The sequence below is a fragment of the Belonocnema kinseyi genome, chromosome 2 (genome assembly GCF_010883055.1).
Source record: "Belonocnema kinseyi isolate 2016_QV_RU_SX_M_011 chromosome 2, B_treatae_v1, whole genome shotgun sequence".
Lineage (NCBI taxonomy): Eukaryota > Metazoa > Arthropoda > Insecta > Hymenoptera > Cynipidae > Belonocnema > Belonocnema kinseyi.
Genome location: NC_046658.1, coordinates 149,783,716 through 149,801,666, shown reverse-complemented (window position 1 = coordinate 149,801,666; position 17,951 = coordinate 149,783,716). Strand labels below are relative to the sequence as shown.

Below are 17,951 nucleotides of genomic sequence, written 5' to 3'. Positions count from 1 at the left end.
AATTCCGACATCAAAAAGAATGAATTTTTCCATCGACAGATGCCCCAATAATGCATTTCTTTATTGAATTTGTTTTAAAAAATCATAAAATTAATTCAAAAAATTATAAATTCTGCTGAAGTTATCATAAAGTTCCTAATTAAAAAAGTTGACACAGAAAATAAACGAATTTTTCTATTGACAAATGCCTGATTAATGCATTTGTTTAATAAATTGGTTTTAAAAAATCATTAAATTGATCAAATAGGTATGATTGGCAATAAAATTTTTATTAAGTTCCCAATTAAAAAGAGTAACGTGGAAAAAAAATTTTTTTCATCGACAGATTCTCGAATAATGCATTTACTTATTGAATTTGTTTGAATGAAAACATAAAATTTATCAACCAATTTTGAATTTTACTAAAATCAACATGAACTTCTAAATTAAAAAGACTGACATCGAAGAAAACGAAATTTTCCGTTTACAGATGCCCGAATAATGCATTTGTTTGTTAAATTTATTCTAAAAAATCATAAAATTTATCAACTCATCATGAATGTTGCAGAATTTATTATAAAGAACCCAATTAAAAGTCAGAGATCGAAAAAAAAAATTTCGTCAAAAAATGCCTCAATAATGCATTGGTTTATTAAATTTGTTTAAAAAAAATTATAAAACTGATCTAAAAATTATGAATTTTGCTAAAGTTATCATGAAGTTTCAAATTATAAAACTTGACATAGAAAAAAATGAATTTTTCTATCGACAAATGCCTGATTAATGCATTTGTTTTGAAAAATCATAAAATTGATCAAATAAGTATGATTAGTAATGAAATTTTTATTAAGTTCCCAATTAAAAAAACTGACGTCAAAAAACAATATTTTTGTATCGAAAGATACCCGAATAATGCATTTGTTTATTAAATTTGCTTAAATGAAAATATGAAATTTATCAATTAATTATGAATTTCACTGAAATTATCATGATGTTCCCAATTAAAAAGACTAACATAAAAAAAACTAATTTTTCCGTCCACAGATGCCCGAATAATGCATTCGTTTGTTAAATTTATTTTAAAATATCATAAAATTATTTTAAAAATTATGCATTTTGCTGAAGTTATCATGAATTTCCTAATTTAAAAAGTAGAAATAAAAAAAGAAAACCATTTTTTTATCGACAAATGCTAGATTAATGCATTTGTTTATTAAATTTGCATAAAACATCATAAAATTGTTCAAATAAGTATGATTGGTAATACAATTTGCATTAGGTTCCCAATTTAAAAGACTGACGTTGAAAAAAAAACAATTTTTCATCGACAGATGCCCGAATAATGCATTTGTTTATTGAATTTGCCTAAAAAATTTATAAAATTAATAAAGAAATTATGAATTTTGCTGAAATTATCATGAAGTTCCAAATTCAAAAAGTTGACACGAGAAAAACGAATTTTTGTATCGACAAATGCCTGATTAATACATTTGTTTAAAAAATTAATGAAATTGATCAACTCATTATGAATGTTGCTGAATTTATTATAAATATCATAATTAAAAATCTGACATTAAAAAAAAACGAATTTTTCCGTCAACAGATTCCCCAATAATGCATTTGTTTATTAAATTTGTTTTAAAAAATCATAAAATAATTCTAGAAAATAATTAATTTTGCTGAAGTTATCATGAAGTTCCTAATTTAAAAATTTGACCCAGAAGAAAAAAAGAATTTTTCTATCGACAAATGCCTGATAAATGCATTTGTTTATTGAATTGAAAAAAAAATCATAAAATTGATCAAATGAGTATGATTGCTAATAAAATTTTCAATGAGTTCCCAATAAAAAAGACTGACGTCGAAAAGAAAATTGTCATCGAAAGTTGACCGAATAATGCATTTGTTTATTAAATTTGTTTAAAAAAATCATAAAATTATTCAAAAAAGTATGACGTGGAGCGGTATGGTATCGAGGCGTCGACATTAGATTTTAAAAAGTTGAAATTTTAAAGAAGATCCCGCTTCTTCGTCGTGTTTCTCATCATTTTTAAACTCATTCTAATTGATTGTAATATAAAAAATCATTTTTATGTTGTTCTGGAATATATCTAATAGAAAAAATTGTAATTCAATAGTACCCTTCTAGATTTTTGATTTCCACCAACACAGTCGTAGCTGAGAATAACTTTCTCAGAAGAAGAATACCTTTCAACTTAATGAGTTTCACTTAAGCAGCGAGAACTCTTTTGAATGTAAAGTATAACAGACGTACGAAATGGTTTAACTAATTAAACGCGTCTTCGACGAAAGTAAACTTAGCAGTCACGCCTGCATAAATCCCCTTTTAATTCTGGCAGAACCAAAGGTTCTCGAATATTCCACTTCGTGCTTCTCAAAGCAGCAGGAGAAATTTCTTAAGACGTAGAAAATTACTTTTTCTGCTTAGCTAATTTTCACCGGTTTCAGCTTCAAGCCACTTTGAGGGACCGGTAATTATCCTCTTTAATGAATGAACTCACGCTCAGCGACACCGTCTCAAAAAATGGTTTACAGAGTAAATTAATAAACATTTTCGCTGATTGTAGAATCGGGTGGTCCAAAAGCGAAATAAACTTTTTATTCTATTCCATTTCCCTGCCACTTCCCTTTTGGTTAATTATCTTATTATAAGTTTTTTCTTTAATTTCGAGCCTGCAAATTCGTAATTCAGAAGAAAATTTTCAGACAAATGGATAGTTTTGGCTTAAACAATCAAAAAAGTTCCAATTTTTATATATACAGTGAAACTCTTCTATAGCGCCGATTTTGGAGCTGACGGTCGACAGGAACTAACTCATTATACCCCGATCCACTTTTGTTTGTTCACGCCTGAGTGCTCACCTGAGTGACTACCGCAGACCCCGCGCACCCCGCACAGCTCCTGTTGCACAGACCTGCGGCGCGGCGTCGATTCTCGGAAGGGCTATAGAAGGGAGGGTTACTGAAGGGTTTCACTGTATCTTATAACAAACATTTCCGCGTTATTGGCGTTATAATTTAATTCACAATCATTGTAGGAAATATATCCTGACAGAAAAAGGCGTCGAATTTATTTTCAGTACGTAATTATAAATTGGTTAAAGTTAAACTTTCTGGTTGAAGATTGTTGATTTTTGTTAAGAGTCATTTTTGGTCAAAAAATCAGATGTTGCGTTGAAAATGAGTCTTTTTCGATTTGAAATTTAAATATTTTTATGGAACCTTTGTTTCTTTGGTTGATTTAACTTTATTGTGGATTATTGCGTTTTCGACTACGCTTGGAATACCAAGCGTAGTCGAAAACGTATATTCTTTAGTTGAAAATTCAACTATTTGATTGAAGGTTGAACTACTTTGTGAAGAATTAATATTACTGGCCAAAAATTTTCCATATTTATTAAAATGTCATTTTTGGCTGAGAATTTAACTCTTTTGTTGAATTAATTGACTGAGTAATCAAGCAATTAGAAGACAGTTTACCTGTTTTAGTTGAAAATTTCATATTTTCATCTGGACATTTTTTATTTGGTTTAAAATAAATCTAATTTATAGAAAAATAATATTTTTGGTTAAAAAAATGTTGTTCGGTTCAAAATTTAATTATTTGATCAGGAATTAATCCCCTTGATAGCAATTTCAAGATTTTTTTTAAAAAGCCTTCTTTTTTATTTAAAATTCAATTGTTTTGTGGAAAATTTGTCTTTGCGGGTAAAAAGTTTAACTAGTTTATTTAAAAATGAAACGATGTGGTTCACAGTTGCACTTGTTTTTAATAAAAATAAAGAATTTTGGCAAAAAAAAGTATCCTCTTTGGATTTATTTTTTTCAGTTGTCAATTCGACTACTTGCTGGAAGGTTGAATTACTTTGTTCGAAATTCATTTTTCTGGAAAAAGATTCTTGATTTAAGTTGAAATTATTTTGTTTAAATATGAGAACATTAAAAGCTACATTTTTTAATATAAAACTGTCTATTGAAGTTAAAAATTCAAGTAAGTGGTTGCAAATTTATATTTTTCGTTTGATTATATTTTTTACTGTTTCTTTCATAATAAAATTTTTTGTTAAAAATAAGAAATTATGTTAATTTTCATCCTTTTTGGTTAAAAAGTGAATTGTTTTGTTACAAAACCTTCTTTCTCGTTAACAATGCAACTCTTTTGTGGTAAGTTAATTTTTTGTTGATTAACATTAATTTTTTTTAATATTTGAATTTTTTTAATTTGGCTGGAATATCATCTATTCCATTCTCTAATGAGAATTTAACTTTTCATCAATGACCGAAAATGTCCATAAATTTCAGGAAATTTCTAAACATCTTTAAAGTGAATTTCTTTTAGTTTATGATAAGTTATCATAAATTACCTATAATATTACGAGCAATTATCAAAAATGTCGTGAATTTCCGGAAATTTATAAAAATGTTTAAAATTAAATTTTGGGTAATTTATGGTAAGTTAACATATTCACCTCTAAAAGTTACGACAAATGAAATGTATAGACATTTTTAAATTTAATTCGCGAAATTCTTTGTAGAAAAACTTTTCTAGAATCGCGAAAATAATATAAAAAATTAATTATACGAAGATTATTATAAATCTATACGTAATTCTTTTCAAGAACCCGAAATAATAAAATTAGAATTGTTAAAAAATAATTGGTGGCGATGTAGATAAAATAAAGGGTGGCGAAGCAAAGGAATTTAGCGGAAATAAGATGCCAAGGAGGGGAACTGAGGGAAAATATTGAGAATTAAAAAGAAATGAAAGGAGTGGATGCAGGGAAGTGAGTGAATAACAAAGATAGGATATATAAGGAGAAATGAAAAGAAATCCGAAGAAAAGAGGGGGAATTGGAAGAAATAGGGGTTAGAGAAAATTTGTAGTAAAGAGAAGCGACCTGGGGGAATTAAGAGGAAATGAGGGGCAGGAGAAGTAAGGGATGTGACAGAACGTAAGGAGAGTTGGATAATGAGAATTCAGAGGAGATGAAGTAGGCAAAGTGAGAGGAGGGGAAGTAGAGAAAGTGAGAATAGAAAAAATGGCGGAAGTGTCGGCAGGGGTAGGGAAATCGAAAGGATGATAAGTAGAGAAAACAAGATGAAATAAGAGAAGAGAAAATGAGATAAAATAAATAAGGTTAGCAAAAATAAAGGAAAATAAGAAGGGGTGAAAGTAGAGGACTTGAGAAGAAATTAAGGGAAATAAGGCGAGAAGAAAGTGCTAGGATTGAAAGGAAAAGAGAAATAATAACGAAATGGTATGATAAAGTAGAAGACGTGAGAGGAATAAGGGTTGTTAAATAAATAAGGTGAAATAAGAAGAGAAGAGGAATGGAAGTTTGGGAAAGGGGAGTGAGGAAAAGGGGAGTGAGGGAGGGGAAGTGAAAAGATGGGAAATGATGGGAGGTAAAGTTATGGGAGGGGAAGTGATAGAAGGGGAAGTGTGTTCAGTGAGGGTAAATTTAAGAAAATAAGGAATGGGAGAAGTAGTAGATGTGATGGGAAGTAAAGAATGTGGAAGCAGGAGAAGTGAGAGGAGGATAAGTAGTTAAAGTGTAGGGCGGTAAACTCGGGCAGATAAAACAAGGTAAACGAGAGGAAATAAGGGGGTAGGAAAGTAGAGGATTTGAGGGACATAGTGACAGAAATAAGTAGACGAAGTGAGGGAAAATTAAGAAGGAGAGGTTAGGGAAAGTAGAGGAAATGATTAGAAGTGATAGTGATTATTTGCAAGAAATAAACAGAGGACCTGTAGGGTGGGAGGGGAAAGAAGAGGAGGAAAACTGATGGATAGAGAGGGGGTGGTATAGAAAGGGGAGATATAGCAAATGAAATGACTAGGGGGGTAGTGAGTGATTTCTTCATTACGAATCGAAAAATATAAAAGATTATTTTTCATAAATATTTAAATGAAGCATTTCTTTGATTGTGCAGTAATATACTGATTTAAAAAAATAAATAAAAATCCTTTTCGAAACGGACTTTGATGTTAATTTTGTTTGAAAGGACATGGACATGCTGCAATTGTTCGCTTCGCCAGCTGGGAGAGCGCTGGTGACAAAACGAAAGAGAGGATCAACATCGACCTCATCATTATCTCGAGATAGAGACTCCTCGTCCAGGATGAAGAGTGAGAGAATTGCCTCAAACACAGGTTCTGTTAGCGCCCCTGCCTCTCCTCCTCGACAACGGAAATCGAGCGCTGAACTTTACAAGGAAGCTGTAGAGATTCTGGGACTCACCTGTAGCCTTAGCGACAGTTGTCGATGTATCGATTGTCAGGTGAGATTAAATTAAATCTTTTCATCAATTTACAAACAACTGCTATCGCAATTATGGGACTTTATAATTCTACTTCACAGACAATTGTTGAAGAGGGTGTCTTCAAATATTTGAAAAGAGTTGGGAAAATTACGCTACAGCAGATAGGAACTAATTCAACAACACTTTACTGGATCAGTTTTCAAAAATATAAAAGATTTTTGTTTTTTAATAAAGTTTACCTATTGAATTAAATATTCTTATCGGAAAAAGTTCATGAAATTAATTAAGTGACAACTTAATACTTGCAATTAAAGTCAGTTTATTTAATAAATAATTGCTAAAACTATCATTATTTTACCAAAAGCATAGAAGCCTAATTTGTTTACAGTTTTTTATTCCGGATATTCTACCGATACAAATATCTGTTCTTCTACTGTTGAAGCATGTTTGTTTATTTTATTTTTGTAAAAAGTATGAATAATGAAGAAAAGAAATTTTTTTTGTGGATAAAAAATTATTTTTTTGCTCTCCCACATTAATTATATATATTATTTCGATAAAATTTGTGAACTAATACATTTATTATTGACCATTCATCTTGGTTGGCTAAAAGTTAAATTACTGTTTTAAACATTAATTTTTTTTTAATTCAAGATTCATCGTTCCGATTGAAAATTCATTTTTTTACCTGGAAATTTTACTGTTTTATTGTTGGTTAAAAATCTATTTTTTCTAGGTGAAGATTCAAGTTTTTGCTTAAAAATTAATCAATTTTGTTAAAAATTCGTCTTTCTGGTAGAAAATTAATGTTCTTGGTTAAACATATATCAGCTTTTGATAAAAATGAAACTGGTAAGTTGAAAAATAATCTGGTTTTGTTGGGGATTCTACTATTGTTTTGAAAAATAAGTTTTTTTTGTTGATAACTAATTTTTTTTATTCAATCAATTTTTTAATTAAATTTTTTCTGAGAAAAGATCAGCTTCGCTCCGCTGAGAATTAAACCACAGAACATCCGATTGCCGATCGGGCACTTTTTCTTCAAGCAAAAAAAAAAGAAAAGGAAAAAATCCCCTTCCTTTCATCACTCCCTCCCCCATCGATTGAATCACGCCTGCCCCGAAACGAAAATGGCTGAATGGTGTAATAATAATAATTCTTTTTTAGAAAACCTCGCATTATTTTTCCAGGTGTCATGTCTTACAAATTTTCACGGAATCTAGATTGAGCTAAGAATTAAAAATTTTTGAATTACAATTTTTTCTGTAAAAAGATCTTTACCTGACTAACAATTGGAAGTTCTGTGGTTAGATTCCCAGCGGAAAAGGAAAAGATATTTTATCCGAAAAAATGTAATTTAAAAGTTGATTAAATTTAAATAAATTAGTTATCAACAAAAAATGGTATATTTCAAAATAATAGTAGAATCTCTAACAAAAGTGGATTAGTTTACAGCTTATGAGTTGCATTTTTATCAAAAGTTTAAGTATCTAACCAAAAGTAATAATTGTCTAACAAAAAGAAAAATTTTGAACAAAATATAATTTTAAAAAAATTGATTTTTAATAGTTTTTCAAAAGTTTAAATAATTTTAGAAAAATTTTAATTATTTAAAAAAGTTTGTTAATAAAAAAAATACCTAGTACATTTCTGAAGAAGGTTTATTCTTTCGATCTCTTTAGTAGCTTAAGGGAAAAGCATCTGACTGAGATTTGGAGTTTCTGTGGTTTTATTATCAGGGGAGCGAAGGAGAAGATGCTTCTCCAGGAATTTAATCAACATTTTTTTTATTCATAGCTACATCTAGTCTGAAAACACTTTAAGAATTTCTGTTACTCTTTCATAATACAGATTCCTTGAAAAATGTTAATGCGAAACATCTGGCAAGATAATGCTTGTATTTCTAAAGAAAGGTTTTTTTTTACCTCTGTCGTAGCTTAAGGGAAAAGTACCCGAATGACAATCCGAATTTTTGTTGTTCGATTTCCAGCAGGACGAAGGAGAAGATCTTTTTTCAGAAAAAATTTTAAAAATAGTTTCTTATACATAGCTTCATCTAGTCTAAAAAGAGTTTTAGTAGCTTAAGGGGAAAGAACCCAACCGACAATCGGAAGTGCTGTGGTTCGATTCCCAGCTAAGCAAAGAAGATATTTTTTCCGAAAATTTAATTTAGAAAGTTTATACATAATTCATAGCTACATCTAGTCTGAAAAGACTTTAAGAACTTCTCTCATTCTCTGATGATAATACAAAGTCCTTGAAAATTTTGAATACGTAACATCTGGTAAAATTATGTTTTCATTTCTGAAGAAAGTTTTTCTTTCGATCTCTCTAGCAGCTTCAGGGAAATGCACCTAACCAAAAATCAAAAGTTTTGTGGTTCGATTCCCAGCGGAGCGAAGGAGAAGATCCTTTTCCAGAAAAAGTTTAATTAAAAATTTCTTGATTTAGAACTGCATCTAGTCTTAAAAGACTTTTAGCATTTCTGTTATACTCTGATGATAATACAGATTCCTTGTTATAAATGATTGAAAATTCATCTATTTTATTAAAGTTATCTTTTTGGGTCTAAAATTCAACTATTTGGTTTACAATTATTGTTTGAATAATGGTTTAAAATGATATTTTCTGTTTGAAAATTCTACTGTTTGTTTAAAAAATAATTTTTTAGTAGGAAATTTGGTCGGAAAACTTCATATTTTGGCCTGAAGGTTCTATTGGGTTGAAAATGAAATTTTTTTGCATACATTTTCGTCTTTTTTTGTCAAAGATTCATCTTTTAAGCTAGAAAGGTCATCCTGCATGGTTGAAAATGTATCTTTTTGATCGAAATTAACTCTTTTATTAAAAAAATTACTTTACTTAAAAAATTCGTCCTTTTAGTTTTAAAATTGGACTAGTTAATTGAAAGTTCAATTATTTTGTAGAATTTTTTTTCTCTTCTGCTTAAAAATTCAACTATGTGATTATAAATGCAACTTTTTGGCTAAAAATACATTTTTTGTCAAAAATTTATCTTCTTGGGTTGAATATTTCTGTTTGTTAGTAGCCAATTAATCTTTATAGTTAAAAATAATGTTTCCCATGATTCTTTTTAATTAAAAATTAATATTTTATGATGGAAAAGTTATCTTGTCTGGTTGGATTTTTTTTGGTTGAATATTGAGTTTTTTTTGAAAATTCAATACTCTTCGATAAATCCCGTCTTTTTATCTTTTTGTCTCTAAAAGTTATTTTTTTCCTTTAAGATTCAACTATTAGCTGGTTGAGGCAACTATGTGGTTAAAAATAAATTTTTTTAAAACGCAAAAAATTAAAGACTAAATCCAAACCAATTCTGATCGGCTTTGAAGAATTACGAGAAGCAAAGTAGGAATGCCAACAATAATCAGTCACTAGAGTTAATTTAATTTAATTTATTTAAATAATTTACAAATAGACTCTCGCATTTGCCTGCGCATTAACATTACCAAATTTCTTAATGGCATTGTCTCAGATCATCCCGACCGGGAAAAACCTCCTATTGGAAAAACCTCCGGGAAGAGTCTCACACACATATTTATAATTAAACTAAAATCAAACTCAATTCTTCGGATAATCGCGATATGTAATTTTCGTTCTTCTGAATAAATCCAGAATTTACTATATGTTAATGAATAAATAAATTTTGACGCTACCGCCCTTCAGGTGGTCCAAGCCTTTTCGGAAATTAGATGATACAGTTCAACTCTCCTATAGTGCCGATTTCAATGGCCTGAGTGACAACAGCAGATCCTGCGCACCCCGAAAAACTTCTGTTGCACCTACTTGTGGCGCGGCGTCAATTCTCGGAATCGCTATAGAAGGGTGGGCTATAGAAGGGTGGGCTATAGAAGGGTGGACTATAGAAGGGTTTCACTGTATTTTTGACTGAACTTGTTTTTTGGATTAGCAATTATTCCTCGGTATGAGAGCGTTAATTATAATAAGGAATGAAGCAGTACTGAACCAATTATATTTAAGCACTGCTTGAAGACCACCCACTGGTGGTAGCTTCGGTCAATTTTCGATGCAAAAAGTTGATGACCCATGACCAAAGCCCACTGTTCATATGTTCTGGGTGGGCAATAAATACTTTACCCCCGCTTTCTGATTCTATGTAAACCTGGAAGAATTGACGATGTAACTCACTCATGGGACCCTCTTTTGGTATTTCTATAACTTGGTTGTTATTCGCTATGTTTATCATAACCCTTTTATGTACACCAGTCACTTCATCTTTGTCGATAAATGGTTTCAGCTTCCAATCTTCTAAAAGTGCTCCAACGACGTAGATTCTATCCTTTACTATGATGTGAAACGTTCGTTTTGGTAACTCCCTGTAGTCGTTTGGTGCAAATTCATAATGCGTAAGATAAATACGAATCGAACTGATTGGGTTCCGGGGTTCTGGCACTGGCGGTGGTACTAATGGTGGTGGTGGTGGACGTTGAACTGATTCTGCAAGAAGAAAGTATCAGATGAACATTAATGATTTATCAAGAAATAAAAGAAATAAAAGATAAGAATTTTCTTAACGTCATTACATACTTTAAGGAGCTATAAATTGAAACATTATGAAATTAAATTTTTCTAAAAAAATATCTCATTTCGCTCCGCTGAGAATCAACCCACAGGACTTCCGACTGCCGGTCGACTGCTTTCCCATTAAACTACGAGAGCAATCAAAAGAAGAATCCTTTTTTAGAAATACGCGAATTATTATTACAGGTGTTACAATTCAAATTTTTTAAGAAATCTGTATAATCAACAGAAACAAGCAAAATTTCTTAATATATTTTCTGACTAGGTGAAGCTATAAATTAAAACATTTTTAAATTAAATTTTTTCTGAAGAAGGATCTTCTCCTTTCGCTCTGCTACGAATCGAACCACCGAACTTCCGAATGCTGATCGGCTGCTTTACCATCAAGCTACTCGGGAGATCGAAAGAAGAATCCTTTTCGAGAAATATACGCATTATTATTACAAATATTGCAAGGCAATTTTTTTTAGGAATTTGTATTATCATGAAAGAATGACAAAAAATTCATATAATTTCATATAAATTAATATATTTTTAAATTAAATTTTTGTTAAAAAAAGATCTTCTTCTGTGGATTGATTCGCAGCGGGGCAAAATTTTAAGACCTTTTATCACAAAAAAATGTATTTGCTACCGATTTAATTAATTTAATAAATAAATTTTTAAAATTTTTTTAAATAGTGTAATTTTAAAAAAGATTAAATTTTCCCCCCGAAAAAAACCTTTTTTTACAAAAAATCGAAAAAAATAACATAAAAATGAGAAGGCAAGAAAGCAAATCCCGCTCCTTACATTTTTGTTTATTTCTTCATTTTTAGTTTCTATTATTATCAAATCACATCAAAAAAACATTTGTAAAAAATAATAAAAAATATTTGAGAAAAATAAAAAAGACAAAAAAAATAAAATATAAAAAACTTTTTGCTTGAAACAAATTAATAAATTTTTATCTTGAACTACAAACTGCGTACAGAAATAGAGGAGGGGGGGGGGTAGAAATATTTTGTTTCTGTTTGTCACAGGGGCAGGAGGGTTCCTAGAGAGTTACGTATTATTATCTTTTTAGTAACAAATTTTATTATTTGGTTTAAAATTTAACAATTTTCTCAAAAAGACATCATTTTTGTTTGCAAATTCAACTATATTATAAAAAATTTGTTTCTCTGGGTTGAAAAATGCACTCTTTTTCGTAGAGTATTAACTTTTCATTTAAAATTCATATTTTGATGCTGATAAGTAAACTGAAATCTTTTTTGGATGAAAATTATATTTTTTTATTTGTCTTTTCTTTCTATAGAAATGAATTACATGAGAAATCGGTAAGGAAAAATGGAACCGGATTACTTCATAGATTTAACTTTGTTCAAAACAATGAGACTGCAATTTCTTGAAACTTAAAAATGGGCTAGACACACAAATTGATAGAATTTTCTGTATACCATACAGGTAAAACGCACATTTACCTTGCTTGTTTTTTTATTTCCTAATATTAAAAGTGTAAACAATTTAAAAGTCGAGAATGATAATTTTTTAAATAAGAGCTCAAAAACATTTTTTAAACGATTTAAATCAATTTAAAAATTATTATATCTGACGTATATAATTGAAATAAATCATATCAACTTTTATTTATTTTCTCGATGGACCAGCCTGAATTTGAATCATTAATTTTAATTGCAAAAATACCATCTTTATCTGTTTTTGCGGAAAAAATTTTCTGTGTGGAATATGTATAGAATTTTCTTTTCAGACATAATAAACATAAAAAATTTAAAAACTTAAGATTTATGTTTCTTTTTCAATAATGTAGGTTAAAAAATAAAAATATTATCGTCCCATTTTCTCGCAAAAAGAGCTTATTTCCATCTTATTTGTATAGAAGTAGCTTATCAGACTTAAAAGAATCCATAAAATTCAGAATTTTATGGAGCTCTGTTTTTCTGATTAAATTTTACAAGCATTTTTTTACTTGAAACAATATTTTTCAGAAAAATGAGATTAATAAGCTTTTTTTTATTCGTATTAAATGAAAAAAATATCTATCGATAAAAAAAAATGCAAATTTTCTATTTGTTGACATAAATTATTCATAGCAAGTGAGAAAGACATTTTCTCTGCGAAAGCGATGAGAATTTTCTATTTATAAACGTAAACTATTCATAAGAAAGCTACATGTTATGATTTATTTATAACAATGATATACAATACTTTAAAAAAATATTTGTTCTTTTAATGAATCCGTAAGATACTTTAATACAAATCAGACAGCAAAATATTATTTTTCGCAAACAAATGTTAATTTTTTTATTTTTAATATATTTTTTATAACGAGAGTTTTATAGATCTCGAAAAAATTTCGCCTTTTTATTTTTTTTCTCAAATGTTGTTTTTTTTTAAATAAAATTTCATCTTACTTTTTATAAATAAATTACCATGTCTAAATTTTTTATATAGGCATTCACTCGTTTTTGATCAAACTCATTTTTTAGTTAAATATTCAAGTATTTTGTTAAACATTTATTATATTTGTTTCAAAAATTATTTCTGTAACTGAAAATTAAGTTGTTTTATTTTCAGCTGTTAATTTACCCTTTTCAATCAAAATTCATCTGTTTTATTCAAACGTGTCTTTCTTTGATGAAAAATTAATTTTTCTGGTTGAAAAATCATTTATTTGATTGCAAATTTTGTTTAGAGTACAAATTAATTTTTTAAATAAAAAATGTAACTAAGTTTTGTCTTGAAATTTTTTTTATATTAATAGTTATCCTTTTTGGTTAAAAGGTCAACTATGAGGTTTAGAAGTCATAGATCTGTTACAAATTATTCTATTTTGGTAGAATACTAATCTTTATGGTTAAAATTTTATTTTTTGGTTGAAACTTAAATTTGTTTATTGAAAATTAACTTATTAGCTAAAAATTCAACCATTTAATTTTCTGTCAATATTTTTGTAGACATATAATATTATTAGGTTAAAAATTCATCTGTTTGTCTAAAAATTGAACTAATTGATTAAAAATTTATGTTATTTTATTGAAAATTTGTCTTTTTTTGTTTAGAAAATTCGTCTTCTGCGTTAAAAATTAAACTGTTCATTTGAAAAAAATTATTGAACAGGAATGATCTTGATAAAAATGAATTTATTTTTATTAAAAATGTAACCAATTTAGGAGAAAATTAATTTGGTTTTTATTTTTCAAAAGTAGAATTTTTTATTTAAAATGAATCTCCTTTGTTGTTGGTTTGTCAAACTTTGTCTCACAATTTTGTTTGCACCACTTTTTTAAGAAATATATTTTTTTTAATTTATATTTTTAGTTAAAAATTCATCTCTTTGATTGAAAGTTGATACTAAAAAGTTGATGTTTTTGATGCAAAATGTAACTGCTTAGTGGGAGTAAAACTAGTTCTTTTTTTAAAAAAATTCTATAGTGTTTTTTGTTGAAATAAATAAAATCAAGTCAAAAAAGATTAATCTTTAATCAATTTGTTAACTTTTTAACTAAGAAATATAATTTTTCAATAAAAAAAGAAATATTTAAATTTTTAAAATCAAAAATTAGTGTTTAAGAACAGAATAAATGTACAACTTTTGCACTTGAACGAAATAAAACAAATTTTCAACATAATAATTTAATAATCAACCAAAGAGATGATATTTCAAGAAAAAAAATCAATTTTCGAATTAAAAAAATATTTGACTTTGAAACCAGAAAAACGAATTTGCAACTAGTTTAATGCAATTATAAAAAGACACATTTTTACGAAATTCTCAGATTTTTTTAAATTCTTCACTCAAATATTGAATTTTCGACAAAAATAATTACTTTTTTCTTATGTGAACGAATTTTGGTCAAAATGCATGAAATTTCTAGTAAAAAGTTAAATCCTTCAACTTACGGAGAATAATTTTTAAACCAAAAAAGCAATAATTAGATTTTCAGTGAGCAAAAAATAGTTTTAACAAAAAAGTGTCCAACAACATAATTAAACCTTCAATGCAATGGTTTCATTTTGTAAAACAATAAATACAGTTTTAACAAAAATGATGAATTTTATGCAAAATGGTTGAATTTTTAACCCAAAAATTTTAATTTCTTACAAAATAGTTGATTTACGAACAAATAGTTGCATTTTCGAAGAAAATCATAAATTGCCAATCATGAAAAATTAAATCTTTGCTAAATAGTTTAACTTTAAAGCAAGTAGTTGTTTGCGCAACAAAAAATTATCCACGATAGAATTTAATTTGAAAGATATTTTCCAAAACAAAAATTAATTTGCAAACAGAAAGATCAATTTTCAGATTGAGATATCGATTTTTCTATATAAAAGTAAACAGTTACATTTTCAGTAAAGAAAATTAATTTTTAGCAAAAAAAAACTAGTTTTTGGTAGAATAGTTTGATTTTCAATCAAAAAGATGAATTTCGATTTAAAGTGATGAATTTCCACCACAAAAAATAAATTTGCAAAAAAAGATTTAAATAATTGTTAACTTAACAGATACATCTTTAATCCAAAAACTTATTTTAAAGAAAGGGGTTTAGCGTGCGACCAAGTAGTTGCATTTTTGAACAAAAAAAAAGGTTTTTTACCTAAATTATTGCATTTTTAACCGAATAATTAAATTTTCGGCCAAATACGGAAATTTTAAATTAAACGAGTTAAATGCCACACTAAAAATATAAAAGCAGACATTTAAAACAACACCAGAATAAACATTTAACTAAGAACAGTTGGATTTCCCAATCTTGTGAAAAGGGGCAAAGAGGGGTCAAATTTGTCAATTCTGCTATGTGTAATTTCAAATTCTTTAGAATTAAAACCTTAATTATTTAAAAAGAAAAAAGGAGATAGCAACCATAACGTACAATAAATTGTATCAACATTTTTTTTTGACACTTATATTTGTTGCGAAACAGATTCTTGTTGATACAACCTTAGCTGTCCCTAATCTTCTAGAGGCTTTCCACATTTGTAAAAAGTATGTATTTTAAAATTATTGAAATAATAAGACAAAAATTAAGATTACCATCCTGATAGATTCAAATTTATTTCCAAATGTTTAAATTAATATTTCCGCTGAAGGGAAATAAATGCTACAAAAACATAATTTTATGAGAAATTGTTTATACGTATGCCTTTTTGATGAGTTTTTTAATTAATATTTTACTTTGTCTGAAACAATAAAAGAAGATTTAACCGATTTTTTCATCTTCACTATTAAGGAAAACTTTATTTTTTAATCATATAATGCTTTAAATTTATAGTTTTGCTTAAACAAATGTATCATTTTTAAGAGTGGGAAACTTTTCTTGCGGATGAAGAGCGGAACCATAATTGGTATAGCAAATTTAACTATAGAAAATAATCATTTTAATAAATAAATAAATATGAGGATGAGTAGCTCTTTAAAGAAAGGAAAATTGCAACAAATGTTGTTCAGGAAAAATATAAATTCAGTTTAGTGGACATGGCGAAAGATAAAACTTATGACTTATGAGTTTTTTTTAACCAACTTCTTTTTTGGATATCTGGTCATACAAATACTTGATTTGTTCGAGAATTTTTTAAAAATATAAACCAAAATAAATTTGATTTTAACACGCTATTGGTTAACTCAAAAGAACTTTATTCAAATAAAAAAAAATGCTAAAATCGATATTGGGTCAGATGATAAAAAATATATAATTCTCAAGATGCTACAAATCAAGCAAAAGAAAATTAACTTTGATTTCACCAGATAGGTGTAACTTTCTTTACCTAAATTTAGAGAAATAAATTTGTTTAAAAATGAACAATTTTTAACAAGAAATAAGTGAAATTCAATAAAGAATTAACTCAAAATTATATAAATTATGCTTACCAAAAACTTTGGGGAAATCAATTAAGATGAAGCCTACAATGCCAAGCATGGACCACATTTTTTTTCCAAATTAAGAATAACTTATGACAAAATTTTGAGTGTATCACGGTGAAATATAGTTTAAAATCGTCCAATGAACTGGTATAAATTTGATCTTTGTTTTATACTAGCTGATATCTTATTTGTATTTCATTATTCTGTTTCTCCGAGACATTTGTGTCACGGAACTTACTTAGATTTATGAGATTATTTTGCAACAATTAGTCGAAACGTTTTTATTGCACACTGAAAAGAAATTTTATTTCAATAAAGGACGTGACACATCAGAATAAAGATGGATGGTTCTAAATAAAAATAAGGTTGTTTAAGATGAAGTGCAGGATAGAAATAAATAAAATAATATTATGAAGTAACACAACAATCCTTTTTTTATGCACACAAATATTAAAGTTACTTACAAGGAAAAAATTATTAGCATTTTTTTAAGAATTACATAAATATAAATTTTATAATTTTTCTGAGAAAATTAGGAAAGATTTTTTTTAATTTAAGGTGTTTTAAAAAATAATGTAGAAAATATTTTATATATATATATATATATATATATACATACATGCATACATACATACATATTATTTAAAAAGATTTAAAAAATATTAGGAAAAATTGGAGTCTTTTCAGAAAATATTCAGGACTTCAGAAGTTTGGAAGAAATGATAAATTTCCGATAAATTTTCGGAAATAGTTTCAAGGTATGAAATATTTTTAATCTATGCGAAACCTCTTAAATTCCTAAGAATATTTTTAGAGAGCTCGAATTTTTCTTAAAATTTTGAAAAATCATTTAAAATGTAAAAAAATTACTTTAAAATTTCCTACGAATTTGAAGAAAATTTAAAAATATTTCCAAATTGTTCAGATTTGTTTGAAAAAAGAAATCTAAAAGATTTTCAAAAATAATTATTTTACAGCATTATAAAAAATATTAAGAACAATTCGAGCTCTTTTGAAATATATTTATGATGTCTAGAAGTTTGTCATAAATAAAAGATGTTTAATGAATGTTTGGAAATATTTCCTAGTTATAAAATATTTTTAATCAATTAAATACCTCTTAAATTCTTAAAAATATTTCTAGCCGACTCAATTTTTCTTAAAATTTAAAAAAATTATTTGAAATTTAAAAAATGCTTCAAAATCTTCCAAATTTTCCTAAGAATTTTAATAAAATTTATTTATTGTCTTCAAACAG

The 17,951-nt window shown here is 27.5% G+C and overlaps 1 protein-coding gene across 1 annotated transcript in view; it reads left to right on the top strand.

The window, feature by feature from the left end:
* The window catches only part of LOC117167489, a 240,501-nt gene that overhangs the window by 194,852 nt on the left and 27,698 nt on the right, over positions 1–17,951 (top strand). The window contains exon 4 of the mRNA XM_033352471.1: positions 6,007–6,282. Coding sequence (XP_033208362.1) covers positions 6,007–6,282 — 276 coding nt within the window. The remainder of the gene's footprint in view (positions 1–6,006; positions 6,283–17,951) is intronic.